Here is a 27,904-nt window from a genome sequence, read left to right as displayed (position 1 = left end):
GCTATGATTCGAAATTTACCAGATGTCCATACACCTTACCATTATCTATAGCATCTATGAGAGCATCCGTGTCTTTGCTGCGTATACAGTCAATAAGCTGCCGATGTGACCTCTCCCCTGCACTGTCTGTGCGTCTCAGCCCTGGCAGGCGACTAGTGATGCTACACACGCCAGTCTTGGGCAGCGCCTTCCTTCCCTCAAACAGCAGCACCAGCAACAGGTCCACCAACCTCATTGTGTCCAGGCAGCATCTGCGACATATTTGCAGATCAAATTAATAACTCTTTTCAAACTCTGCAGATAATTCTAGATACACAGTACTATTCTTTATTTTCTGTACAGCAAGAAAATATTAAATTTACTAATCACACAGCAAATGAGATAGAGGTAAAACATTGGAACTGTCTTTCAAAGTGACAGCATGTCAGCTTCCTGAATGGACAACTTGTTGAGGGTACTGCTGGCAGACCATGCATCCTAGTTATAGCCTGTGACATCAAACCACCCCACCTCCTACCTTTCACTGCTTTACCTGTCTTTACACAAGATTCATGAGCCATAGGCTAAAACAATAGCATCAGAACCAGAATGCAAATGCAGTTTCACCTCAATATAACCTACCACTTTAAACTCCCAAGCTGTACCCAAAGTTCCACTACCATGGTTAACAAGGTAACCAGCCTAACAAGGTTTCTCTAAACAGGTTCAAAGTGGGCTCTTCATGGTTATCCTTTTCCTATGTAGATATTGAATTTCATCAAGTTCTCATCATTTGTATCATTAGATGATGAACTCACCATAGCTTTATATGTAAATGTAAACAAATGCTGACCCTGACGTTATTGATCACTGACAGCATGAAATTAAATCAATAGCAGAGAAAGTAAGGGCAGATGAGCATAATCAATCATTCATAAGATGGCACGCCCAGTGAGACACAATCTATGGTTTTCTGGAGATTGGAGGAAGAACGTCTGCAGTCTTGGTGTAACTGCCAGCCACTATTCCCAGGACTGCCAGGAATTAGTCCACTAGTTAACAGTTTAGTTTCAGGCATGAACTTGGACTAAAGCCACAGAAAACATTAATTTAGTGGTATCTAGTCACATCGAACACTTGTGGTGCCTACTTTGGATAGTCACTTCCTTGAAACATGCCTCTATCCATCTAACAATGAATGTGTACCCAGTTGGAGGGGATGGTAATGTGCCTGTTGACCTAATCACTCACATGCAGCTTAGGGTGTATATTTTCAAGGGAGCTGAGAATGAAGATCGAGTGCACACTGATCCACTGACGTGTGTTGTGCAGATATATAGCAAAATATGTACAGCATTGGAGCTGCTGTTGTGTTGTCATTGTCATCATAATCATTATCATCAGATTAAAAAATCCACAAAGTCATTCCTCATTATGACTTATTCCTGAACCAAATTCCTTTCCACAGTAGGCTTTGAATAACTGGGTGTTATCATTGATCGGTACACAACCTACCTAATGGCAGATGGCTGTCCTGTACTTGCCAGCATTCAGGCACTACCATAACAGGCACTACCAGAAATGACTCTATGTCTCACTCCTCCTCCTCCCTCTTCTGACACCCTGATCTCCTCCCTCCTCCGAATCACCGATCTCCTCCCTCCTCCGACACACCGATCTCCTCCCTCCTCCCGACACACCCTCCCCTCCTCCTCCCTCCTCCTCTGACACCCTGATTTCCCTCCTATGATCTCCGAATCATCTCATGATCTCCTCCTCCTCCGACACCTGATCTCTCCCTCCTCCCTCCTCCCTCCCTGACTCCCCCTGATTTCCCTCCCTCCTCTGATCTCCTCCTCCTCCGACACACTGATCTCCCTCCCTCCTCTGACACCCTGATTTCCTCCCTCCTCTGATCTCCTCTCTCCTCCGACACACTGATCTCTGATCTCCCTCCCTCCTGACACCTGATGATCTCCTCCTCTCCTCCTCTGACACTATGATCTCCTCCCTACTCCTGATCTCTGATGACACCCTGATCTCCTCCCTACTGGACACCCTGATCTCCCTACCTCCTCCTCCTGACACTGATCTCCTCCCTCCTCTGATACCCTCCTCTTTTCCCTCCTCTGACACACTGATTCTCCTCCCTCCTCTGATCTCCTCCCTACTCCCTCCATTGTTAACATGATATCCTCCCTCCTAAAACACCCTGATCTCATCTTTCCTCTTACACCTGATCTCCTCCCTACTCCCTCCTGACACCCTGATCTCCTTGCTCCTATGACACCTTGATCTCCTCCTCTTGACACCCTGATCTTCTCTATCTTCTGAGACCCTGTTTCTCTTGACACCCTGATCTCTCCCTCCTGACACACTCTCCTACTTCTTTCTCTGGCACCCTGATCTCCTCGATCTCCTGACACCTGATCTCGATCTTCTGACACGGATCTCCCCTGCCCTCCTCTCATCCTCCCTCCTCTTTTATGCCCTCCTCTGACAACATCCCTCCTCTTTATGCCCTCCTCTGACAACACCTTTATGCTTAACATCACTTGTCCTCTTTTATGCCCTCCTCTGACATATCCTCTTTATGCCCTCCCTCTGACATCACATCCTCTTTATGCCCTCCTCTCTTTATGCCCTCCTCTGACAACATACATCACCTCTATGCCCTCCTCTGATCAACATCACACTTTATGCCCTCCTCTGACAACATCACATTCTCTTTTTCCTCTGGCACATCCCTTTTTATGCCCTCCTCTGACAACATCCACATCCTCTTTATGCCCTCCTCTGACATCACATCCTCTTTATGCCCTCCTCTGACAACATCACATCCCTCCTGCCCTCCTCTGACACATCCTCTTTATGCCCTCCTGACAACATCACATCCCTCTTTATGCCCTCCTCTGACACATCGGATCTCCTCTTTATCCCTCCTCTGACATCACATCATCCTCTTTATGCCCTCCTCTGACAACATCACATCCTCTTTATGCCCTCCTCTGACAACATCACATCCTCTTTATGCCCTCCTCTGACATCACATCCTCTTTATGCCCTCCTCTGACAACATCACATCCTCTTTATGCCCTCCTCTGACAACATCACATCCTCTTTATGCCCTCCTCTGACAACATCACATCCTCTTTATGCCCTCCTCTGACAACTGATCACATCACATCCTCTTTATGCTGACAACATCCCACATCCTCCTTGCCCTCTCTCTCACAACTGATCTCCTCCTTATGCCCTACATCCATGTCTCTCACAACTGATCTCCTCCCTACTTTCACATCCTGCTCACCTTTCATCCCCTCTCAGCCCACTTTCCACTGCTTCAGGCAATTCTGAGCGCAGCAAGTCATGGGTGATGACAGGAGATCCTCGACACAATGTAGACAGGAGACTTATCACAGTGGACATACTGGGACTGGACTTGGACTCTGTGGCCATGTTCGCTGTACCGGGAGTACTGGTGAGAGAGACATTGTGTCCAGCCTCCCCCACACGGTGTAGGCGTTGCAGCAGCTCCTGGATCAAGCCATGTTTGGCAAGGGGGGCAGGGTCGATCCCACGTCGGGTGAATCTGTCTGCCAATGAAGCAAAGCAACGGAGTGCTCCATCAGCAACCTGCAAAACATAATCCAAAATTACTTGACGTGACAAACACATATAATGATGGGGAGACATTGGCTGTCATGTATGGAGCATAACTGGAAGAAGACTCAGGAAGACTCACGTATTGGTCATCATGCTCCAACAGGGTTGATAAAGACTCCACACACGTCTCCTGTGAAGTGTCCTGCGGTTCCATTTTGCCACAGAGCCGTGACACCACTGACATGGCAGAGTGAAGGGTGTCCTTGTGGACCTGGGAGCCATGCTCACGGATGAAGGTCAGGACACAGTTCAGTCCTCCTGACTCAAACACTGCACCTGACTCTCGTGTACAGATCAACTCCAGGACCTGCATACACAAGTTACAACATCTTACATATCAGATCTATACTAAGTATTACAGTGAAAATCATATACAATTTGCAATGACCTGATTATCCCCTTGACCTGAAGAACATCATCTTTAATATATTTAAACAACATCTGGTTCAAAGATAGGCAAAAATGTGAAACCAGATGAATTTAGTAATGGTCGTATAGTGAGGAGTATGGTTGTGTGTGTTACATGTGAAGGGAAGGGAGAGTCTACGTACTTTGATGCACTGCTCTGCAAGGTCCTTACTCGTACGGGAAGACATCTCAGCAACAACCAGCCGGTTGCACAGAGCCTTGATAGCGCCATCTACAGCCACAATTCTGCGGGTGCACTCAGCAGAGACATCCAAGTAGTAGGTGATGGCACGGGCTGTCACTTCTAGGACGTTGTCTGGGGCACACTCATCCAGGAAGATACGGCAAAGTGCTGGTAGGAAAGTGCGTGGAGGGCAGCTGGAAGACAGAATACATTGATCAGACAAACGGCAACACGACTTGTATTAGTGATGACTACTGGAGTCACTATTGAGATTGTACTGCAATAGTAGCCCACACTAAGTATTGTGATCGTTGCCAATTATTGCAACAGTATAGCAGTAGTAGTATACCCACTTTTAGGCTTGGATTAAAGTAACAGATCTAGGCTCATTTGCTACTAAAACCAAATGAAGCAATTACAATTTGAAGTTGTTGAAATGTTTGCTAACAAACAACACAGGTAGGTTTCAGATTTGCAAATTATATGCAACACTTAAAACTAATTGAAATTAAAGTGTTTCATTTACACTATTGACAATACTAACAACAATCAGTATTTTATTTTCCTATCAATAAAGTATTAAAACTGTAATAAAAAACCCACATTCTCAGAGTCAGGCACCCAATCACTAGCGCACATAGTCAGCGATCTAACACATTCGGCCCATGTGACTTCCACAATAATGGAAGTCAAGACAACTCGTAGTCTAGATCACATACTTTATGTACTACTGGAAGCCGCGGTGGCTGAGCGGTCTAGGCGTCTGACTTTGTGTGCTGGCGATTAGGTGCCTGACTCTGAGGGTGTGGGTTCGAATCCCGGATGGGACTCAACCCAATAAAAGTAGTAGAATCTGTACTTTACAAAGAAAGTGTAATCCCAAATATAACATATGTTACATTTGACCACTTTCTAAATGGCATTGTGTATTTAATAACTACTGAGGTTTATGTCTATGTATGTCACTGACAAGGACAGACATGGCTACTAGTCTGCTCTTTCCTCACAAAATCCAGCAGATTTACGCAAACCACTGGTCCAAAATGAATTGTAGACAGATGGATATCACCACCGGCGTTAGACTAACATCTAGTCTCTCAAATGAACATGTTTTACGGGAAAAAAACTGTTCACAAACAATAATCATAAATAATAATAAAAAGTAGCCCAGAGACTTGCTTCATTTTCAGAAACTGTGGAAATCTAGACCTGCCACATTTTCTAGACTTGCATGGGCTTTCTTGGATATTTGTTTCAGCGTCTGTAAGACTACACTGGTGGCCCCTCTAGACAGTACCTGACACCTATTGGTTCACAAGCAGGGTCGGTTGATTGCAGTTGCTGCTGTCCAAATACACACTGATCACCATGACAACAGATATACAGGCAACAAGAAAATCAGACAAAATCCTTACGAAAGTATGTGTAAACTCGAGCATGTGAGCTCTGTGTAGAACTATGGCACTAATCCCTACATACCACGCTCTTCAGCTACAGCTCACCAAGTGTTGGCAATTACTGGATTCGAGCACCTACAGACAGAGGGGTGCACCTATCTCATACTGATGTTTGGGGAAGTAAACATGGCAATACTTATCACTGTTTGTACCTTTTCCTATATAACAGGTGCCCAAGTTGATACAATTATATATGATGTCACAGACCTAACAATTTTCTTACAGCACAACAACTTGTCCCTGACCACCTGTGTGTATAGTGGTAGGATGTCAAATTATTCAGTGATTCATAAGACTACAATGATACACTCCTGGATCGATACGATATGCATCACAGTATTGACCCCTTGGTTTGGAATATTTCGATTCAATACACAAAGAGATTAGAGGTTAAAAGAAAAACACAATTTTTAGGAAAAACAAAGTTTATTCTTTGGAACACAAATAAATAAAGATATTTTTTACATTTCTTGACTTAAAATGGAATAAGTCATGAAGTACATTTAAATGTCTTGGAATATAATACAATACAAAATGTCCACCATCATCAGTGTCATTAAATGAACACAGTTGGAATTATTTGTAAGAATGAAAAACAAAATAAAACATTCACTGATAGCCAACAGAATTTTCTCATGAAAAAGGATCTTTATCTGATAGTCTTGTGAGCAGTCACTAAATCCAATACAAATATTGAAAATATCCTTCATTGAACATCACTTTGAACCAGTTAGAAGCCTTATTGCATTATTTAGCAATATATCGTGTTGTTCAAGGAATGAACCAAAATCAGCACAATCTGAACCATAAATCAGACCGAAAGTAAATTCCGCGGTATATTGTGAGTGAGTGAGGTGAGGTGAAATGGAGTTGAACGTCGCACTGAAGAATATTTCACTCATATGACGACGTGCATGCGTGTGCATCTGTGGCTGCTTGTACTAGCCCAGACTTTAAGCTGGTTTTCTAGTGCAAGCTCGCTGAGATATCATGCTGCAGTTAAGCATGAATACCCCACCGCAGACACATAATACTGACTCTGAGCCGATCAGTCCATGTTGAACCCAATAATGCCGACAGCCAGACATGGACCAACAAGTACCATATTTTTACGTCTTTTGGTATGATGCAGTGAGTGAGTGAGTTTAGTTTTACGCCGCACTCAGCAATATTCCAGCTATATGGCGGCAGTCTGTAAATAATCAAGTCTGGACCAGACAATCCAGTGATCAACAGCATGAGCATCGATCTGCGCAATTGGGAACCGATTACATGTGTCAACCAAGTCAGCGAGCCTGACCACCCGATCCCGTTAGTCGCCTTTTACGACAAGCATAGTCACCTTTTATGACAAGAATGGGTTGCTGAAGACCAATTCTACCCCGGATCTTCACGGGTCGGTATGATGCAGCCAGGGATTGAACCCTTGGCCTTCTGCTTTCCAGGCGGATGCCCTAACCACTACACCACAGAGGCGGTCTAGTGATTGAGTGAGTGAGTAAGTTTAGCTTTACACCATATTCAGCAATATTCCAGCTATATGGCGTCGGTCTGTAAATAATCTGAGTCTGGACCAAACAATCCAGTGATTGGGATCTACGTAATTGGGATACTATGACAAGCATGGATTGCTGAAGATCAATTCTAACCGAGATCTTCATGGGTCTGGTATATTGAGAACCGCGGTATACTGTTGAGGCACTACAGATTCAGATCCAAATCCTGAATGTTTGTACTGCTTTCCCAGTGTTTGTAAAAACAGGGTGTGTTGGGATCCAGATGTCTGTTCCTGTAGTTTTGAAATTAGGGACTTCCCCAAATTTGTAACGCAGGTAAGGACCTATTACTTTTTAACTTATTTTGAATACTGCTTACTATTACCTCGTTTCTAAATGTTGATGCTTAAGGATTTGACAAAAAGATGTTACTAAGATATAAGGAAGTGCAACAATAATATAAACTGGAGTCAAAGTAAATATATATTTTAAAAGTGCTTGTCTGTATAAAGCCTTCCCTGAGTAAACAAACATTTGTACACAAAGTTGCTCACTATCTGCCATGACACGGAAGATGATTCATCGCCAGGAAACTCCATCAAGATGAATATAAAAACTAAATGGGAAACTTCCTCATCCAGAAAAGAAGTTACTGTAAACTGCATAGTCTTCAGATGGAGAGCAGTGAGCAGAATATTTGGGGGCATGAACGGGAGAGGTTGAAGCATGAGCAGTACAGTTTGGGGCATGAGCAGTACAGTCTGGGGCATGAGCAGTACAATTTGTGTGTGAGCAGTACAGTTTTGGGCATGAGAAATACAGCTGAAGGGGTTAGCAGTACAGAAATACAGGTTTGAGACATGAACAGGACATTATATTTTTGTATGAGCAGTACAGTTTGTGTGCGAGCAGACCAGTTTGAGTGTGGGCAGTACAGTTTAGGGCATGAGAATACATTATTTTTTAAGTCTGGGCAGTATAGTTTAGGGAGTGATCAGTACAGTTTGAGTGTGAGCAATACAGTTTTACAGCATGCAGGGTTTTACTGTGATTCCTGCGTATTTGACGCAACAATTTTCTAAAATACACTCAAAATATTATCATACGAGTCAAGCTTGACGCAAGTTTTATGAGTGACCCTCAGAATTCAGTTAAATAAAATCGATTTGATGAGCAAATCGCATGATAGCTTTCGTTTTATTGCAAACTGTGTTGAAAACGCTCATGATAATAACAGAAAGTACGGGAACACTGAATGGCTAAAAATAGAGCCATGCTAGAAAGCAGTGAAAATACCCGCCAACAGAATTCATTTTAAGTATGTCATTCCCTATGTTTAGACTATGTTTTCGTCATATAAGCATTGTCTATTCTGCTAAGGAACAGTGGTCATTTGACTCCTTTTTCAGTTATGAAACTGAAAGCAAGAAAAACAAATCTCCTGACGTTTCTAATGATGAGCACTAAAACCAGCTGCAAAATCATGACCTGTGATATGTGCATTCAGGCAAAAAAATAAATCAAACCCCTTTACATTTGGTTGTCAAATTTTTCAGAAGTCGACATGAATGAGACATCAAGCTTCTTAAGATCACATTGATGCAGTTAAAATTCACAAACTGCATCAGCATTTCAGCACATCTGTCAAAATGAAGTAAAGGCATACTGATGCTTTTGATTCACACAAAGAAATATTACACTAAGACTTTAATGACTCCCAAATAATGAAAATGACTCCCAAAAATAAATACTGTGAGTCACCATGACTCCCATTTTTCAAAGTCTGTGTAAAACCCTGGTCATGTAACAGATATCCTATCCTATATTCTCTCACTGGACCTCGAATAGTCACTTGGTCAAGACAAACACAACATATGATACAGGTTTGACATGACACATGATACAGGTATGCCATATGGTATTGGTATGGTCGGACATATGGCATAATCACCCTTTTACATCAAACATGACGCCATATCACCATGACATCCCCAAATATACTGAATATTCCATAGCATAAGGACTTGTGACACCTGCCATATAAATGGAAACAATCTATTCAGCACACACTGTTCAGCAGTCAAAGTGGGGGTCAGCTGACTACAACTTGTGGGGATTAAGAAATCCAGACATGGGCTCCACAAACAATGACAAAGTACTGCTGGGACACTGCACAGGTGATTTATATTTGTAAGTGTGTCAGCTGAACACCACACCACCCACAATGAGACATTTATAGACAAGCCATTGTATTCTCTATGCTACCTTCTACCTACAGCTCATACAAGTGTGCCTGCTGAAAAGGGTATAAAGAAATTGCAAAAGTCCAAGACTTGGAACTGTCATAAGCTGTTATGATTGCTCCACAATCAAAGTTTTGTTAAATACAGTTGGCATGTTTGGTGTTACAAATAGAGGATACTAAACAAACTTCTGTGTAAAACTAATTTTATTAAACAAGTTAATGATTTGGTATCAAACTCGCTTTCGCTTTCGCTCGTTTGATACTAAATCTTTCACGAGTTTAATAAAAATGGTATTTCATGGAAGCGAGTTTAGTATTCTGTTTATTACTCTCAAACATAAATTGATAGAAACTGCCTACAGTGTGATGCCTCATTTCAATTTTCCACGAGTCAAGCAAGGTCTAATACCATTGCGACAGAGGCATTAGCATTGTAACGTCATCACTGAAACCATTATGATGTCATATGTCTAGCGGTATTACACTAGTGTAATATTGCCGTAAAAATATTACACTGCAGTATCTTCCACAGGCTATACTATAATATAATGTTTCATAGTGAATCTGTCAAATACAGTTTGTATGCTGGTATACACTGTAATAAGGTTCCACAGTCACTTTATTAAATACAGTTTGTATGTTGGTATACACTGTAATAAGGTTCCACAGTCACTTTATTAAATACAGTTTGTATGCTGGTATACACTGTAATAAGGTTCCACAGTCACTCTATTGAATACAGTTTGTATGTTGGTATACACTGTAATAATGTTCCATAGTGAATAGGTCAAATACAGTTTGTATGTTGGTATACACTGTAATAATGTTCCATAGTCACTCTGTTGAATACAGTTTGTATGTTGGTATACACTGTAATAATGTTCCATAGTGACTGTTGAATACAGTTTGTATGTTGCTATACACTGTAATAATGTTCCATAGTGACTCTGTTGAATACAGTTTGTATGTTGGTATACACTGTAATAATGTTCCATAGTGAATAGGTCAAATACAGTTTGTATGTTGGTATACACTGTAATAATGTTCCATAGTGACTGTTGAATACAGTTTGTATGCTGGTATACACTGTAATAATGTTCCATAGTGACTGTTGAATACAGTTTGTATGTTGGTATACACTGTAATAATGTTCCACAGTCACTCTGTTGAATACAGTTTGTATGTTGGTATACACTGTTATAATGTTCCATAGTGACTGTTGAATACAGTTTGTATGTTGGTATACACTGTAATAATGTTCCATAGTGACTGTTGAATACAGTTTGTATGCTGGTATACACTGTAATAATGTTCCATAGTGACTGTTGAATACAGTTTGTATGTTGGTATACACTGTAATAATGTTCCACAGTCACTCTGTTGAATACAGTTTGTATGTTGGTATACACTGTTATAATGTTCCATAGTGACTGTTGAATACAGTTTGTATGTTGGTATACACTGTAATAATGTTCCATAGTGACTGTTGAATACAGTTTGTATGTTGCTATACACTGTAATAATGTTCCATAGTCACTCTATTGAATACAGTTTGTATGTTGGTATACACTGTAATAATGTTCCATAGTGACTCTATTGAATACAGTTTGTATGTTGGTATACACTGTAATAATGTTCCACAGTCACTCTGTTGAATACAGTTTGTATGTTGGTATACACTGTAATAATGTTCCATAGTGACTCTATTGAATACAGTTTGTATGTTGGTATACACTGTAATAATGTTCCACAGTCACTCTGTTGAATACAGTTTGTATGTTGGTATACACTGTAATAATGTTTCATAGTCACTCTATTGAATACAGTTTGTATGTTGGTATACACTGTAATAATGTTTCATAGTGACTGTTGAATACAGTTTGTATGTTGGTATACACTGTAATAATGTTCCATAGTGACTGTTGAATACAGTTTGTATGTTGGTATACACTGTAATAATGTTCCATAGTCACTCTATTGAATACAGTTTGTATGTTGGTATACACTGTAATAATGTTTCATAGTGACTGTTGAATACAGTTTGTATGTTGGTATACACTGTAATAATGTTCCATAGTGACTGTTGAATACAGTTTGTATGTTGGTATACACTGTAATAATGTTCCATAGTGAATAGGTCAAATACAGTTTGTATGTTGGTATACACTGTAATAATGTTCCACAGTCACTCTGTTGAATACAGTTTGTATGTTGGTATACACTGTTATAATGTTCCATAGTGACTGTTGAATACAGTTTGTATGTTGGTATACACTGTAATAATGTTCCATAGTGACTGTTGAATACAGTTTGTATGTTGCTATACACTGTAATAATGTTCCATAGTCACTCTGTTGAATACTGTTTGTATGTTGGTATACACTGTAATAATGTTCCATAGTGAATAAGGCAAATACAGTTTGTATGTTGGTATACACTCTAATAATGTTCCATAGTCACTCTGTTGAATACAGTTTGTATGTTGGTATACACTGTAATAATGTTCCATAGTTACTGTTGAATACAGTTTGTATGTTGCTATACACTGTAATAATGTTCCATAGTGACTGTTGAATACAGTTTGTATGTTGGTATACACTGTAATAATGTTCCATAGTGAATAGGTCAAATACAGTTTGTATGTTGGTATACACTGTAATAATGTTCCATAGTGACTGTTGAATACAGTTTGTATGTTGGTATACACTGTAATAATGTTCCACAGTCAATCTATTGAATACAGTTTGTATGTTGGTATACACTGTAATAATGTTCCATAGTGACTGTTGAATACAGTTTGTATGTTGGTATACACTGTAATAATGTTCCATAGTGACTGTTGAATACAGTTTGTATGTTGCTATACACTGTAATAATGTTCCATAGTGAATAGGTCAAATACAGTTTGTATGTTGGTATACACTGTAATAATGTTCCACAGTCACTCTGTTGAATACAGTTTGTATGTTGGTATACACTGTAATAATGTTCCATAGTGACTGTTGAATACAGTTTGTATGCTGGTACACACTGTTATAATGTTCCATAGTGACTGTTGAATACAGTTTGTATGTTGGTATACACTGTTATAATGTTCCATAGTGAATAGGTCAAATACAGTTTGTATACACTGTAATAATGTTCCACAGTCACTCTGTTGAATACAGTTTGTATGCTGGTACACACTGTTATAATGTTCCATAGTGACTCTGTTGAATACAGTTTGTATGTTGGTATACACTGTAATAATGTTCCATAGTGAATAGGTCAAATACAGTTTGTATGTTGGTATACACTGTAATAATGTTCCACAGTCACTCTATTGAATACAGTTTGTATGTTGGTATACACTGTAATAATGTTCCATAGTGACTCTGTTGAATACAGTTTGTATGTTGCTATACACTGTAATAATGTTCCATAGTCACTCTGTTGAATACTGTTTGTATGTTGGTATACACTGTAATAATGTTCCATAGTGAATAAGGCAAATACAGTTTGTATGTTGGTATACACTGTAATAAGGTTCCACAGTCACTCTATTGAATACAGTTTGTATGTTGGTATACACTGTAATAATGTTCCATAGTTACTGTTGAATACAGTTTGTATGTTGGTATACACTGTAATAATGTTCAATAGTGACTGTTGAATACAGTTTGTATGTTGGTATACACTGTAATAATGTTCCATAGTGAATAGGTCAAATACACTTTGTATGTTGGTATACACTGTAATAATGTTCCACAGTCACTCTGTTGAATACAGTTTGTATGTTGGTATACACTGTTATAATGTTCCATAGTGAATAGGTCAAATACAGTTTGTATGTTGGTATACACTGTAATAATGTTCCATAGTGACTATTGAATACAGTTTGTATGTTGGTATACACTGTAATAATGTTCCATAGTCACTCTATTGAATACAGTTTGTATGTTGGTATACACTGTAATAATGTTCCATAGTGACTGTTGAATACAGTTTGTATGTTGGTATACACTGTAATAATGTTCCATAGTGACTGTTGAATACAGTTTGTATGTTGCTATACACTGTAATAATGTTCCATAGTGAATAGGTCAAATACAGTTTGTATGTTGGTATACACTGTAATAATGTTCCACAGTCACTCTGTTGAATACAGTTTGTATGTTGGTATACACTGTAATAATGTTCCATAGTGACTGTTGAATACAGTTTGTATGCTGGTACACACTGTTATAATGTTCCATAGTGACTGTGTTGAATACAGTTTGTATGTTGGTATACACTGTAATAATATTCCATAGTGAATAGGTCAAATACAGTTTGTATGTTGGTATACACTGTAATAATGTTCCACAGTCACTCTATTGAATACAGTTTGTATGTTGGTATACACTGTTATAATGTTCCATAGTGAATAGGTCAAATACAGTTTGTATACACTGTAATAATGTTCCACAGTCACTCTGTTGAATACAGTTTGTATGCTGGTACACACTGTTATAATGTTCCATAGTGACTCTGTTGAATACAGTTTGTATGTTGCTATACACTGTAATAATGTTCCATAGTGACTGTTGAATACAGTTTGTATGTTGGTATACACTGTAATAATGTTCCATAGTGACTGTTGAATACAGTTTGTATGCTGGTACACACTGTTATAATGTTCCATAGTGACTGTTGAATCCAGTTTGTATGTTGGTATACACTGTAATAATGTTCCATAGTGACTCTGTTGAATACAGTTTGTATGTTGGTATACACTGTGATAATGTTTCATAGTGATTCTGTTGAATACAGTTTGTATGTTGGTATACACTGTAATAAGGTTCCACAGTCACTCTGTTGAATACAGTTTGTATGTTGGTATACACTGTAATAAGGTTCCATAGTCACTCTGTTGAATACAGTTTGTATGTTGGTATACACTTCAGTTTGTATGCTTGCATAAACTGTTTTAATTTCCCACAGTGGCTCTGTTAAGAACACTTTGTATGCTCCTTTAACATGTTTAAACATAACAAGAACGTTATTGTAAACAATGTAGAGGAAAACAATGGGCACCTAAAGCTGGAATAGAACCTGAGGCACCCTGTAGCTGGTTTGTACAAGGGCACGTAGAAGCTGATATGGAACTTGCACCAAGAAGCTGTCATAGAACATGGGAAACCTAGAAGTTCGCATGGAATGCAGGGCACCGAGCAGCTGGCATGACACCAAAAGACAGGGCGCTACCAAACACAACATGAGGGGGTATTAAACCAACAGTCACGAAATCAGTGGATATGGCACTAGCAGACACTACACTAGCCATCAGTGGATATGGCACTAGCAGACACTACACTAGCCATCAGTGGATATGGTGGTAGCAGACACTACACTAGGCATCAGTGGATATGGCACTAACAGACACTACACTAGCCATCAGTGGGCATGGCACTAGCAGACACTACACAAGCCATCAGTGGGCATGGCACTAACAGATACTACACTAGCCATCAGTGGATATGGCACTAGCAGACACTACACAAGCCATCAGTGGGCATGGCACTAGCAGACACTACACAAGCCATCAGTGGGCATGGCACTAGCAGACACTACACAAGCCATCAGTGGGTATGGCACTAACAGACACTACACTAGCCATCAGTGGATATGGTGGTAGCAGACACTACACTAGGCATCAGTGGATATGGCACTAACAGACACTACACTAGCCATCAGTGGGTATGGTGCTAGCAGACACTACACTAGCCATCAGTGGGTATGGCACTAACAGACACTACACTAGCCATCAGTGGATATGGTGGTAGCAGACACTACACTAGGCATCAGTGGATATGGCACTAACAGACACTACACTAGCCATCAGTGGGCATGGCACTAGCAGACACTACACAAGCCATCAGTGGGCATGGCACTAACAGATACTACACTAGCCATCAGTGGATATGGCACTAGCAGACACTACACAAGCCATCAGTGGGTATGGTGCTAGCAGACACTACACTAGCCATCAGTGGGTATGGCACTAACAGATACTACACTAGCCATCAGTGGATATGGCACTAACAGACACTACACTAGCCATCAGTGGATATGGCACTAACAGACACTACACTAGCCATCAGTGGATATGGCACTAGCAGATACTACACTAGCCATCAGTTGATATGGCACTAGCAGACACTACACTAGCCATCAGTGGGTATGGCACTAACATACACTACAGTAGCAATCAGTGGATATGGCACTAGCAGACACTACACTAGCCATCAGTGGGTATGGCACTAACAGACACTACACTAGCCATCAGTGGGTATGGCACTAACAGACACTACACTAGCCATCAGTGGATATGGCACTAGCAGATACTACACTAGCCATCAGTGGATATGGCACTAACAGATACTACACTAGCCATCAGTGGATATGGCACTAACAGACACTACACTAGCCATCAGTGGATATGGCACTAACAGACACTACACTAGCCATCAGTGGATATGGCACTAGCAGATACTACACTAGCCATCAGTGGATATGGCACTAGCAGACACTACACTAGCCATGAGTGGATATGGCACTAACAGACACTACACTAGCCATCAGTGGGTATGGCACTAGCAGACACTACACTAGCCATCAGTGGATATGGCACTAGCAGATACTACACTAGCCATCAGTGGATATGGCACTAACAGACACTACACTAGCCATCAGTGGGTATGGCACTAACAGACACTACACTAGCCATCAGTGGATATGGCACTAACAGACACTACACTAGCCATCAGTGGATATGGCACAAGCAGATACTACACTAGCCATCAGTGGATATGGCACTAGCAGACACTACACTAGCCATGAGTGGATATGGCACTAACAGACACTACACTAGCCATCAGTGGATATGGCACTAACAGACACTACACTAGCCATCAGTGGGTATGGTGCTGGCAGACACTACACTAGCCATCAGTGGGTATGGCACTAACAGACACTACACTAGCCACCAGTTGGTATGGCACTAACAGACACTACACTAGCCATCAGTGGATATGGCACTAGCAGACACTACACTAGCCATCAGTGGATATGGCACTAGCAGACACTACACTAGACTAACACTTAATCTCTGAATAGATATGATTTTAATAGAAACAAACAATTTATTTTAACATATGTTATATTTGGGATTACACTTTCTCAGGAACGTACAGGTTCTAGAGTCAGGCACCTAATCGCCAGCACACCAAGTCAGACGCCTAGACCGCTCAGTCCAGAGGAACCTGTACTTTACTGAGAAAGTATAATCCCAAATATAACATATGTTACATTTGACCACTTTCTAAAATGGCATTGTGTATTTCACAGTTTATTTTAAATTGAAAAGGGACGGAGACTAATACTACACTAGCAGACATGACACCAACGGATATGGCACTAGCTGACATGACCCCAACGGATATGGCACTAGCTGACATGACACCAACGGATATGGCACTAGCAGACATGACATCAACGGATATGGCTCTAGCTGACATGACCCCAAAGGATATGGCACTAGCTGACATGACACCAACGGATATGGCTCTAGCAGACATGACTCCAACGGATATGGCACCAGCTGACATGACACCAACGGATATGGCACTAGCTGACATGACACCAACGGATATGGCACTAGCAGACATGACACCAACGGATATGGCTCTAGCAGACATGACCCCAACTGATATGGCTCTAGCAGACATGACACCAACGGATATGGCACAAGCTGACATGACACCAACGGATATGGCTCTAGCTGACAGGACCCCAACGGATATGGCACTAGCAGACATAACCCCATCCAATATGGCACCAGCTGACATGACACCAACGGATATGGCTCTAGCAGACATGACCCCAACGGATATGGCACTAGCAGACATGACACCAACGGATATGGCACCAGCAGACATAACCCCAACAGATATGGCACTAGCAGACATGACCCCTATTGACATTGCACTAGCAGACACGACACCAACGGATGTGGCACAAGCTGACATGACACCAACGGATATGGCTCTAGCTGACAGGACCCCAACGGATATGGCACCAGCTGACATGACACCGACGGATTTGGCTCTAGCAGACAGGACACCAACGGATATGGCTCTAGCAGACATGACACCAACGGATATGGCTCTAGCTGACATGACATCAACAGATATGGCACTAGCTGACATGACACCAACGGATATGGCACAAGCTGACATGACACCAACGGATATGGCTCTAGCTGACATGACATCAACAGATATGGCACTAGCTGACATGACACCAACGGATGTGGCACAAGCTGACATGACCCCAACGGATGTGGCACAAGCTGACATGACACCAACTGTATCCCTAAAATTTACTCAACTGCAAATAGCATATGTCGAAATAACCCACTTCGACCAAACTTGGCATTCAGTGGGATGCGTAATAGGATATCCAGAAAAGCATATTTACTCGTAAAATCGGGCAAAAATACAAATAGCTGCTGAAAACAATAGATCAGACTATAGATGGCAATTAGGTCGCTCAGCTAGGTATGACGACAGACCATCGACTCACCTGGCATGAAATGCATGTGCTGCCTACAGGCACAAGGGGGCATCTCAAAGATATTTTGTGCTTTTTCATGTGTGTTGACTATGCCTCATCTATTGATTGACATCTTACGTGTCTTTCTTTCATAAAGTTTATGTTGAGATATGTAAAAGAGTATGATACCTGATAACCATAGAAACGCATCGTATTACATGTCTCAATAAATGTCTCAATATATAGGTGGCATGACAACCGATCGACAGGACTGGATATTATTTGTAAATAGCTATGAGATGTCGTGTACTTCCCCAGTATAATAGCTGATATCTCTATCCCCCCAGCCCTGCCCCAACGATCGTCTGCGACACCCGTCCAGATTTTGCTTTTGAGACGAACCCTCCTATCTGTTTCTTTTTATAGTGACAGTGAGACTCCATGGTAGCTACATCCTTAATAGTTTCAGCATGAAAGTTATTATTTTTTACGCCAGCTATCGTTTATAATGAAGCTATGTCTAATTTCAAATTGGGCATTTAAAAAGTGTCCTTTGTAATACAATATCGTCGCACACCAATTTGCATAAAGCCATGGTCTGTTCCAAATAAATCGTTTTGGACTTAGAAAAAATCCACATTGCTCATTCTGCACTAATCTCTCCTCAGTAAAGTCCTTTTCCTACGTTTCCTATGTCCCTATCACTGAGCTTGTAGTTAAGCCAAACTTAGTTTAACAGATATTTCACACTTGCACATATCAACTACATAAATTGTAGAGATAAATGAGAATATACAGTTTTTTTCTATTTCCAACAGTACTTTAATAAAAAACAGCCACCTCCTCATCCTCTTCCTTGACATAGATACAGGACATCTCAGTGTAACTTTTTCCACAGTTTTGCTATGTAGACTATCAAGACAGTGATGATCCAGCAGAAGCCTGTACAGCTGTCTCTACTGCTGAGAGCAGTGATCAGGAAACATGTGTTTGAGTCAGGCATCCCATCACTGCTAATTACCTTCACAGCACAACATACACACACCACTTGGTCACGCTGAGTCCTCTGTAGAGGTCCAGGTCATTACCAGCAGGGAAGAAGTGGGATAACACTGTAAGACAAACTCCCTCAAAGGCCAACAGATTGATCATTGGTGGCATGCCTTTGAAGGGCAGCAAAATTATTGTGATGTTTTGGCTTGAGCTTCATAAGATCTAAATACATGTACCAACCTTTACAATATGATGATAACGACTGACCTAATTTGTCGTAAAACTGGCTGCAATCTCAACTGAGATACAGTCTCAGCACAGGTAACCTGAATCAAACATAAACTATGAGAGAATCAAAACAATCCTTTCCTGCCATCCACACAGACCAAAACAATTATTCAGAAAACAGAATTAATGCTGTGCAGCTAGTCCACACTGCCCCAACAATCCTGCTCTAATGTAGAGAGTCCACACTGCCCCAACAACCCTGCTCTAATGTAGAGAGTCCACACTGCCCCAACAACCCTGGTCTAATGCAGAGAGGCAACACTGTCCCAACAACCCTGATCTAATGTAGAGAGTCCACACTGCCCCAACAACCCTGCTCTAATGTAGAGAGGCAACACTGCCCCAACAACCTTGCTCTAATGTAGAGAGTCCACACTGCCCCAACAACCCTGCTCTAATGTAGAGAGGCAACACTGCCCCAACAACCCTGATCTAATGTAGAGAGGCAACACTGCCCCAACAACCTTGCTCTAATGTAGAGAGTCCACACTGCCCCAACAACCCTGCTCTAATGTAGAGAGTCCACACTGCCCCAACAACCTTGCTCTAATGTAGAGAGTCCACACTGCCCCAACAACCCTGCTCTAATGTAGAGAGTCCACACTGCCCCAACAACCCTGCTCTAATGTAGAGAGTCCACACTGCCCGAACAACCCTGATCTAATGTAGAGCACTGCCCCAACAACCCTGATCTAATGTAGAGAGTCCACACTGCCCCAACAACCCTGCTCTAATGTAGAGAGTCCACACTGCCCCAACAACCCTGCTCTAATGTAGAGAGTCCACACTGCCCCAACAACCTTGCTCTAATGTAGAGAGGCAACACTGTCCCAACAACCCTGATCTAATGTAGAGAGTCCACACTGCCCCAACAACCCTGATCTAATGTAGAGAGTCCACACTGCCCCAACAACCCTGCTCTAATGTAGAGAGTCCACACTGCCCCAACAACCTTGCTCTAATGTAGAGAGGCAACACTGTCCCAACAACCCTGATCTAATGTAGAGAGTCCACACTGCCCCAACAACCCTGATCTAATGTAGACAGTCCACACTGCCCCAACAACCTTGCTCTAATGTAGAGAGGCAACACTGTCCCAACAACCCTGATCTAATGTAGAGAGTCCACACTGCCCCAACAACCCTGCTCTAATGTAGACAGTCCACACTGCCCCAACAACCTTGCTCTAATGTAGAGAGTCCACACTGCCCCAACAACCCTGCTCTAATGTAGAGAGTCCACACTGCCCCAACAACCCTGCTCTAATGTAGAGAGTCCACACTGCCCCAACAACCTTGCTCTAATGTAGAGAGGCAACACTGTCCCAACAACCCTGATCTAATGTAGAGAGTCCACACTGCCCCAACAACCTTGCTCTAATGTAGAGAGGCAACACTGCCCCAACAACCCTGGTCTAATGCAGAGAGTCCACACTGCCCCAACAACCCTGCTCTAATGTAGAGAGTCCACACTGCCCCAACAACCTTGCTCTAATGTAGAGAGGCAACACTGTCCCAACAACCCTGATCTAATGTAGAGAGTCCACACTGCCCCAACAACCCTGATCTAATGTAGAGAGTCCACACTGCCCCAACAACCCTGCTCTAATGTAGAGAGTCCACACTGCCCCAACAACCTTGCTCTAATGTAGAGAGGCAACACTGTCCCAACAACCCTGATCTAATGTAGAGAGTCCACACTGCCCCAACAACCCTGATCTAATGTAGACAGTCCACACTGCCCCAACAACCTTGCTCTAATGTAGAGAGGCAACACTGTCCCAACAACCCTGATCTAATGTAGAGAGTCCACACTGCCCCAACAACCCTGCTCTAATGTAGACAGTCCACACTGCCCCAACAACCCTGATCTAATGTAGAGAGTCCACACTGCCCCAACAACCCTGATCTAATGTAGAGAGTCCACACTGCCCCAACAACCCTGCTCTAATGTAGAGAGTCCACACTGCCCCAACAACCCTGCTCTAATGTAGACAGTCCACACTGTCCCAACAACCCTGATCTAATGTAGAGAGTCCACACTGCCCCAACAACCCTGATCTAATGTAGAGAGTCCACACTGCCCCAACAACCCTGCTCTAATGTAGAGAGTCCACACTGCCCCAACAACCTTGCTCTAATGTAGAGAGGCAACACTGTCCCAACAACCCTGATCTAATGTAGAGAGTCCACACTGCCCCAACAACCCTGATCTAATGTAGACAGTCCACACTGCCCCAACAACCTTGCTCTAATGTAGAGCACTGCCCCAACAACCCTGATCTAATGTAGAGAGGCAACACTGCCCCAACAACCCTGATCTAATGTAGAGAGTCCACACTGCCCCAACAACCCTGCTCTAATGTAGAGAGTCCACACTGCCCCAACAACCTTGCTCTAATGTAGAGAGGCAACACTGTCCCAACAACCCTGATCTAATGTAGAGAGTCCACACTGCCCCAACAACCCTGATCTAATGTAGACAGTCCACACTGCCCCAACAACCTTGCTCTAATGTAGAGAGGCAACACTGCCCCAACAACCCTGCTCTAATGTAGAGAGGCAACACTGTCCCAACAACCCTGATCTAATCTAGAGAGGCAACACTGGCCCAACAACCCTGGTCTAATGTAGAGAGGCAACACTGCCCCAACAACCCTGCTCTAATGTAGAGAGGCAACACTGGCCCAACAACCCTGGTCTAATGTAGAGAGTCCACACTGCCCCAACAACCCTGCTTGTTCAGATTTGCTGAAATGTAGATAATGTTTAGTCTCCATGTATCTAAACATATATCAACACACTTCATAGAAACTGAACAGGAGCCCTTGTGAGTGCTTTTGCATTACAGTACAGCTGAAGGGGTTGTTGTCGGCACATGTACTACAGATACGTACCACAGGTACGTTTCTGTTTACAGATATGTACCCTAAACAAAGTCAAAATACAGAAAAGTACCCGGTACCCTAAAAGGCGGACAAGTCCATATTCCGCAATCCAAAACCGAAACCGTATGTAGTTGTTCCCGTTCAACTGATTGCGAGTGTTGTCCATATGCATCGCAAAATATCCGTTACTGAGTATTCTCATTACTTACATAACGCAATCAAATGTATCTGATACAACAGCATGACGGTTCCGATCAAGAATACAACACAATGGGAATGGAATCGTCCTAGGGTATGTTTCTGTATTCGCATTATGGCCAGGGTACATATCCCATTATCTGTATACAGAAACGTACCTGGGGTACATATCTGTAGTACCCGTGCCGACAACGACCCCTTCAGCTACAGTATAGGCTGTGTGAAATGGAAAATAATATGGTTCTGGGACTGAGACTTCCCCTAAAACCCTCCTTTATACTCAGTATAGCTTATCCCATCTGTCTATTTGCCACATTAACATGTAAAGGACAACAGTATTTTTTTGTCAACAAATCCTTCCTACGGCCAGTGTCCACAACACTAACATCTACAACACAGTTTGGTGCAGGTTTGAAGTTTACTGTTTACTTATGGTCACGCACAATAAAGCCAGTTTTATTTGCCCAGCCATGATATCCTGCACAATAAACAACCATAGGCAGGATTTTACTAAATAAAGTAAAGATGCCACTGACACGTTTCAAAGGGTCAGCTGAACACATGCAGCCATCTGTCTATCAGCGACCTTATCACATGGGCTGTAATGGAGACAAAGAAATGCTTCTTTTGTTCTCTGACCCCCAGGAGTGTGTCAATCAGTGCCTTCAGCCATGGGTAATTAGTATTGCAGTGGAGAACTAGTTCTCATGTTTCTCATGTGCGGGATGTAAATAATCAAGGCTGGACCAGACAATCCTGTGATCAACATCATGAGCTCACAATTTACCAATATGGCATATGATAACAATTGTTGAACCCATTTTAAGTATAGATCTTTAGGAAGCAGTTTGGAAATTTTAATATAAATTGTATATTTATATACTTATCCTATCTCACGACTTGCACCTCTCTCTCTTGCTTCGACTTTTAGTGGAAGGACTGTAAACTTTTTTCATTCGCCCGTGCACTCCATGCTGCTCTCCTTAATTAGCTTCCTAGTTCCTAATAAAGCTTGCAGCATGCTCCACTAATTGTCCACGTGACTACCTTGAATGAGCTCATCTTGGAGCCAACGTTGTAATCTGAGGAGAAGGGGAGGCTGGGCGGGCATCCATCGCGTGAGATACGATAAGTATATAAATATACAATTTATATTAACATTTCCAAATTTTTAGACTTATCCTATCTCACGACTTGCACTTATCCCACGATTGGACGGCGGTGTCTGGACAGTGCGAACAGCTGGTCTTAGAGCTGTGTGGACTGATGACAACCGTAGATAGCGATGTACAAGGGAGGCCTGTTACGCATGCACGCTACTCCTATGCTTGTAGTGGGTTCTCCGGAACCCCTTGGCTTACTAAGCACAACGACTCCCAGGGAGATGGGTACTCCCGAGCGATGTGGTGTTCGGACGCAACCTTGTACAAGACAGAGGACGCAACTTGGCAAGTAAGCCTCGCCTCGCCACGATTTACAAGGTACACTTGTAATTAAAGTCTTGCGACTAGAATCTGGCCAGCCCCTGCTTCAAGAAGTCTCCCCAGACACCGACCGAGGCGGGTGAAAGAGAAACACAACTTGGCATCTCAAAGGTTTTAACGTTCAGTTCCGGGCAGCATCAAATTGACCCTCACTCCTTTGACTAAGCTTAGTCAAAGGATGTGCCCGGCAACTTTGGAGGCAGAACGCAATGAAATCCACTGGAATTCGGAAGTGTCACACTTCACTGACGTAATTGCTCCATGGAGTAGAGGTCAGTAAGCGTGCATGTCGAACACCTCTGCATCGTCATACTGATTGTGCCTCAGGTCCGTAGGGCCATGCTAGGTGGCCATATTCCGATGCCTTGGTATGGAGGCCAAGTGAAGTAGTTCTTAAACCCATATAATGAGAACAAAAGGTTGAGATCCAGTTCAACTTTTATTCAGTATATACAAGGAAGTAGTAACGTGAATGCGAACCGTCCCTCATCTGCGTTGTTGGGCCGCTGTAAGCTGCTGAGCCAGTACAAGAGGTCCGAACTGGTGTAGTCCCTGGACATCCATGACAGACAGGTCCGCAGGTAATGTGAAGAGAAGACTGTATCAGAATGCCAGAAGCAACCTTCTATGATAGCAGTCAAGGTGCAGTTGCTATGGAGGGCCATCGTCGAGGCTAGTGCACGAGTCTCATGAGTATTGGAAGTGTCTGGAGGAGACAACCCTGCAAAGGTGTAGGCTCGCAGGATCGTGGCACGCATCCAGAAGGCCAATGTGGTCCGGGAAACCTCAGTTCTTGAAGCGTTCGACAATAGAATGAAGAGGCGCTTCCGTAGCCGTCGATGATCTCTGGAGGCAGCGAGGTAAACGTGTAGAGCCCTAACAGGGCAGAGTGTCAAATCTTCATTATCATCAGGCCCAAGAATGGTGGACAATGGGGGAATGGTAAACATCCAGTCCGGTTGCCCTGGCAGTTGGTTTTTTGCAATGAAGTCCCAGCGGAGACCCAGGAAAGCCTTGCCATGCTTCTTCCGCTCGAACCGCACCCGGTTGAAATCAAGCGCATGCAATTCAGATATACGAGCAGCGGTAGCCAAAGCTACCAGGAAGAATGTCTTGAATGTCACTTGTTCGAAGTCCTTGTCTTCTAAAGGTCCATAATCTGTAGAAATTATATGACGAAGGATGACGGACAGATCCTAGGCCGGAGGTCTGAACTTCCTGGACTGGTCAGGGAGTCTATAGGAGCGTAGTAGACTCTGCAACTCGGGAACAGTGGAAATCTTCGTGCCCGTGGTGGTAGCCAAAACTGAGTTGATGGCGGCTAAGTAGGTAGCTAAGGTAGTACCCTTGAGTTTCTTAGTAGTGCGGAGATGCTGGAGAAACTCAGCAACGACCTGAGCCGAGGTGGAAGTGGGAGATACAATTCCCCTACGCATGCAATAGTCTTCAAACTTCTTCCACTTGTTGTCGTACAAGGAACGGGTCGAAGTACGATGCGCTGAAGTGATAGCTGTGGCTACTCGGCGAGAGTGGCACTTAGCTATGAGAGACCTCTGAAGATGCGCCAAACGTGTACATTAAGGGTCTGAGGTGACCCGTGGCGCAGTTCCGAGTGAGGGTGAAGCAGTAGGTTGTCCCGGTTGGGAAGCGGTATTGAGTTTGGCTCTGCCAGGCTTCTTAGGTTGACGAACCCAACTTCTTGCTGGCCAGAAGGGTGCAACCAAAAGCAGTAGTATGCTGCTGGTGGCCAATAGTTTCTGTAATTCTTTTGGTAGCAGAGTTGGAGGGGGGAACGCGTAAGCATTGAGACCCTCCCATGATATTGCCAATGCGTCGTGGTCCCACGCCAAGGAGTCTGGGATTGGTGATACGAACTTTGGAAGTTGGTTGTTGAACCTTGTTTGCGAACAGATCTATTTGAGGCCGTGATAACGGGTAGATCATCGACTGAAAGATCTGGGGCAGTAACTTCCACTCTGTCCGGGACGGGTGGTTGGATACGGACAAGGCATCAGCGATCACATTTTTTAACCCGGGAATGTGTCTGGCTCTGGCTCCGATGTTGAGTGAGTCGATGAGAAGGAAGAACCTGATCGCACATTGTAGCAGATTCGCTGAGCCTGTCGAGCCTAGATGATTTATATACCAAACCACTGTCGAATTGTCTGATTGGACCAACAGACTGGTTGATTGAAGCTCTGTTGCCCAATGTGAGATGGCTTGAATTACCGCCTTGAATTCCAGCTCGTTATATGAAGTACCCGTTCGTCGGATGACCACAGCCCGGCCACTTGGTGGTCGAGGAAGTGAGCTCCCCAACCCATGAGGGATGCATCGACGAATAGGTGATGAGTCGGTGCAAAGGGCATCATAAAGACTCCGTTCGTCAAGCCACCATTGAAGGACTGGACGAAGCGGTTCTGGAAGGCAAATTAGTTCCTTGGGGTTGTCAGCCTGAAGGTACGGGCGTAGAAATCGCTGTATCGGCCGAAGTTGGAGCTGGCCTCTGTACTTTAAGGCTTGAGCTGACGTCAGAAGGCCCAGTAGCTCCTGCCACTGTCGTAAGGTTCTTCCCTGAGACAGTCCTGGAGGAATGCATTGCTGAATCTTTATCCACCTGTCGTGAGGTACGAGTGTCGAACAGTGCTCCGATGAATTGGAGTTTCAGAGTCGGTATTAGTTCCGATTTTGCGATGTTCAACAGCCACCCTAACTGTCTGAGCAGCGTGGTGGCGAACTGTAGCTGGCGAAGCAATACGATCGGATCCTGTTGAGCCTGGATGCAATCGTCCATGTAGCTTTCGAAGGTGATCCCTTGAAAGTGGAGGAAGCTCATTATGGGCTTGGTAATTCGGGAAATTCCAAATGGTAGGACTTACCATTGGTAGTGATCCCCGTTGAACACTAGGCGAAGGTACTTCCGGTGTCCTGGATGTATCTGAACGTGAAGATAAGCATCCTGAAGATCTAGGCTGATGAGGAAGTCTCCCTTCTTCAGGATGGTGCGTAAAAGGTTGATCAACACCATCCTGAAGTGAGGCGGTGAAAGCAAGAATCGGACATTGAACAACTTCATATTGAAGATGAGCTGGAGTTTGTTGGAATTTTTCTTTGGAACCAAGAAGATGGGGGAGTAGCGGGCGAGGGACCTAGGAGCTCTATCGCGAGTTTGTCTAATAGAGTACCTATTGTGGATTGCAGAGTCTGAAGCTGGTCCACAGGATATGAGCGATGAGCCAGATGCAACGTCAGAGGTGGACTGCCAATAACGGGTAGCTGATAGCCGTGAAGTAGGTTGGTGACTTACGGATCTTTGAGGATGGTCCAATTCGGGGCGAAGATCTGCAATCTCCCGCCTACCGGAGTGTTGTAAATCAGAACGACTGGGGGCGGGAGGTCCCAATCGTGCGATTGTCTCAAGCCGTCGCTGCCTCCCGGCTCTGGTCCCTGGGCCAGAGTTGGTCCTAGGGGGGCGACGGGAGGAACCACCACGGCCAGATCTGTTTCCTCTGCCACGGCCTTGAGTGGATGCCTTAGGTGATCTGGATTGATCAGGTGATGTGGATCGTAGTTGTTCTCTGGATTGTGACTGTGATCTGGATCGATCCGGTGATCTTGATCAGCACGGTGATCTAGATCGGGCTTGTGATGGTGATCTGGATCGTGAAGGTGATCTAGAATGATGTGGCGATCTGGATCGGCAATTAGGTGACGAAACCTGAAGTGTTGATTCATGATGAACGTCCCCTGGCAATCCTGTTGTAGCCAGCTCCGTCCGGTTCAATGAACTGTGGGGAGACAGTTGGCTGGTTGAACGCGGTTGGCCAGACTCCAAACAAACTGAGACAGTCGAGGGGATATGTACCGATGATCTGGATGATGATAGTGTCAATCTAAGGTTCCCTGGTAGTGTGGATGGGACAGGCAACGAAGAATTGTCAATCACAACCACCCGCGAGTGATCTGACGCTATGGAAGGAGGTGATTGATGCGTACGTAATAGGTGCCAAACGTCCTCAGGTAAGTAAGAACCACAGACGTCACT

At 43.3% G+C, this 27,904-nt stretch overlaps 1 protein-coding gene across 1 annotated transcript in view; it reads right to left on the bottom strand.

Annotated features, from left to right (window-relative positions):
• The window catches only part of LOC124268836 (E3 ubiquitin-protein ligase HECTD1-like), an 89,511-nt gene that overhangs the window by 45,988 nt on the left and 15,619 nt on the right, over window positions 1-27,904 (bottom strand). The window contains 4 exon segments of the mRNA XM_046703853.1: window positions 40-251; window positions 3,290-3,615; window positions 3,725-3,952; window positions 4,197-4,431. Coding sequence (XP_046559809.1) covers window positions 40-251; window positions 3,290-3,615; window positions 3,725-3,952; window positions 4,197-4,431 — 1,001 coding nt within the window.

This window comes from Haliotis rubra, unplaced genomic scaffold, assembly GCF_003918875.1.
Source record: "Haliotis rubra isolate DU_JTF1 unplaced genomic scaffold, ASM391887v1 Scf140, whole genome shotgun sequence".
Classification (NCBI taxonomy): Eukaryota; Metazoa; Mollusca; class Gastropoda; order Lepetellida; family Haliotidae; genus Haliotis; species Haliotis rubra.
The sequence above is the reverse complement of the archived record's forward strand: the minus strand, read 5'-3'. Positions and strand labels throughout refer to the sequence as shown.